At 33.4% G+C, this 2,406-nt stretch overlaps 1 protein-coding gene across 1 annotated transcript; it reads right to left on the reverse strand.

Moving 5' to 3' along the window:
* Positions 1 to 345: 345 nt before the first annotated feature.
* On the reverse strand, positions 346 to 1,802 carry LOC128127351 (WD-40 repeat-containing protein MSI4-like). Its single transcript, XM_052765819.1, has 6 exons — positions 1,682 to 1,802; positions 1,504 to 1,571; positions 1,308 to 1,407; positions 1,108 to 1,202; positions 522 to 594; positions 346 to 423 (listed from the first exon to the last, which is right to left on the reverse strand). Exons 1-6 carry the CDS (start codon positions 1,763 to 1,765, stop codon positions 346 to 348), a joined length of 498 nt encoding a protein of 165 aa, XP_052621779.1. The 5' UTR covers positions 1,766 to 1,802.
* Positions 1,803 to 2,406: the final 604 nt, after the last annotated feature.

Raw genomic sequence — 2,406 nt, forward strand, 5'->3', positions numbered from 1 at the left:
ATAAGCATCACAAAAATCTGCTTAACTATTTAATTCCCAGCCAAGGGTTAAATACCCCATTAAGAGACCAAAATAATCGAAACCACTGGTACAGTTAAGGATTGCCCTCACAATAAAAGAAACACAAAAACAGGTGGTGCTATGCCCACAGTTACTAAGGAGAAATAAAAATAAATTAATAATATTCTAAAGCACAATCGACATTATGCAAATTATAAGTGAAGGCAACAATGTGACATTCAAAAGTATGCTTTCCCATTTATGCTAACACCTTAAATAAACAAACACAGAGGCCTAAGATCATGAAGTTTCAAGGAAGATGCATACAACATGGTAATATGTTTTTCAGCCAAAACCACGTTCTTTGTAAACTATGATCATGAGCCAGTCATTTACTAGTTCTCTATCTTGGATGTCCATATCCTGACAAAGTAAAATAAGATCTCAGTTAAAATGATGAATACAATAATTATGCAACCAGAACCATAGATAAAATTCAGTTTGACAATTGTAAGAATCACCTGTTTTGTTTTGAGAACAAGGGCTTTCCAAAGATGGCTACTAAAGCGGGGGATAAAAGATAAAAGAACCTGACTGCATATAATCAAAAACCAACAATTCAAGAATTATTTGATATGCGTACAGTAGTTAATTAATATGTGTTAGCAATAATTTAATCGGTCAGAGCAAGATATAAATATGCTTTCTGGATGTTGACTCTTTGGTCTCCCATTAGCTCAAGAACTTCTTCTCACAGAATCTATATCACTTGAAATGAAACTAGCATAAGGTTTCAACGTCATAATTATTGGTTAGCAATGAGAAAAACTTAACCACAAGAAATGTCTCATACCAATTGCGTTCATAGAAAAATTGAAAAAAACTATGGATTAGTGGATGTAGTCATATTTTTCCCTAATTATTTAAGTGCTTGTACCAGACCTATTCCTTGAAAGCTAGAGAAACATTTTTTTATCAAACAGATGAAACATTGATTCGAAATCTAAACTCCATTGCAACTAATTTTAAAAAGAAAATAAATTAAAGAAAACTTCACAAGTTGAATAGACTCGAATCAAATTTCAAAATCCCAAATTCGGAAATAACTTCAACATCAAAAATAGGGATGAGGGGATTAACTGCTCCAGCTCGTTAATCACCTCTTCCTGTGGTCTATGAATCAAATCAATCATCCTCCATATCTACACACATCATCATTCAAACAAAACAAACATTTCAACTAATCAATATAAATAACATTTTAATAAAAACTAAAATAATAATAAATAAGTGATATATATACATACCTGTAGAGTTCCACCGCCACCTGTGCTTTCACCATCATCCGACACACTGACAATTGTCCATGGATCATGCGAGTTCCAGTGGAAATCAACCACCTTATCCCTTCAATCATAGCACACTATAATCTTGTTTCAATTTTTATCTATTTTTTTATTTTTGTAAAAAGGAAAACCATTAATTAAAATTAAATATATATACCTATGTCCAGAGTGTCTGAACAATAAGCCAGGTGCAAACTTTGAGGCTGGACCAGAACGTTCACCAACCTGTAGACAAACAAACAAACCTTTTATTAAAAACAAAACAATTTGTTGCAAGAAAAGAATAGGGGAAAATGGAATAAAAGTAAAAGTGGTTTTTGGTTGAGTTGACACACCTTATTGTGATCCCAGATGTTCAAGACACCATCTTCTGCTGAGCTTCCAAAGATGGATGATTTGTCAGGAGACCACTGAAACATACAAAGTAATTGGAATTTAGAAATAGTGAACAAGGGTAAAACCGTCTTTTTTTTAAATATATTTATATAATACCTGTACACAAAGTAACTTCAACATCAAAAATAGTTCGAAGAAGGAAAAGAATTAAACGCAAGAAGCAATCATGGCAACATGGAAGACAGAGAGTGATATATGTGATTTCTTAATAAACATAAACAGAGAGATGGAGAAGAGTGAATTACGTACCCCTGTTCCCTAAAACTGGAATTGATATGGGGTTTTCAAATTGAATGACGCCTTCAAGATGAAAATTTTCTTGGTTGACAATAGGATGGGATGATCTTCATAATCTGTGAATTAAGTCGTGGGTTTCGTTTTGTGGAATCGAAAATTACAGTTTCGTGATAAAGATTGACCATAATGAAAAAGTGGATTGGAAGCGGTGGTTTCATCCAAAGTAGCGTCAGTCACCACTTACGCCTCTTGAAACCGTTTTGATAACTTCGCTCAGATAAAAACCCTAGCGTGTGGAAACCTGTTAAATATTAGGACTCAAGTCAAATCTAGATCAATAAGGAAGATGTAAGTAAGGAAAAATTGCTATTTGCTCCCAAATTAAACACAAAATAGGTTCATTAGCAGTGATTGGAAAGAGATGAGC

The sequence above is a fragment of the Lactuca sativa genome, chromosome 7 (genome assembly GCF_002870075.4).
Source record: "Lactuca sativa cultivar Salinas chromosome 7, Lsat_Salinas_v11, whole genome shotgun sequence".
Classification (NCBI taxonomy): domain Eukaryota; kingdom Viridiplantae; phylum Streptophyta; class Magnoliopsida; order Asterales; family Asteraceae; genus Lactuca; species Lactuca sativa.

Bases quoted from the DNA above. Each gene is read 5' to 3' on its own strand.
- LOC128127351 (XM_052765819.1), bottom strand. From the start codon at position 1,765: ATGTTTCAGTGGTCTCCTGACAAATCATCCATCTTTGGAAGCTCAGCA. The intron at 1,572-1,681 runs GTGTGTCAACTC...GTTTGTCTACAG, and splicing joins ACATCTGGGATCACAATAAG to GTTGGTGAACGTTCTGGTCC. The intron at 424-521 runs GTGATTCTTACA...TTACTTTGTCAG, and splicing joins TTGTTCTCAAAACAAAACAG to GATATGGACATCCAAGATAG.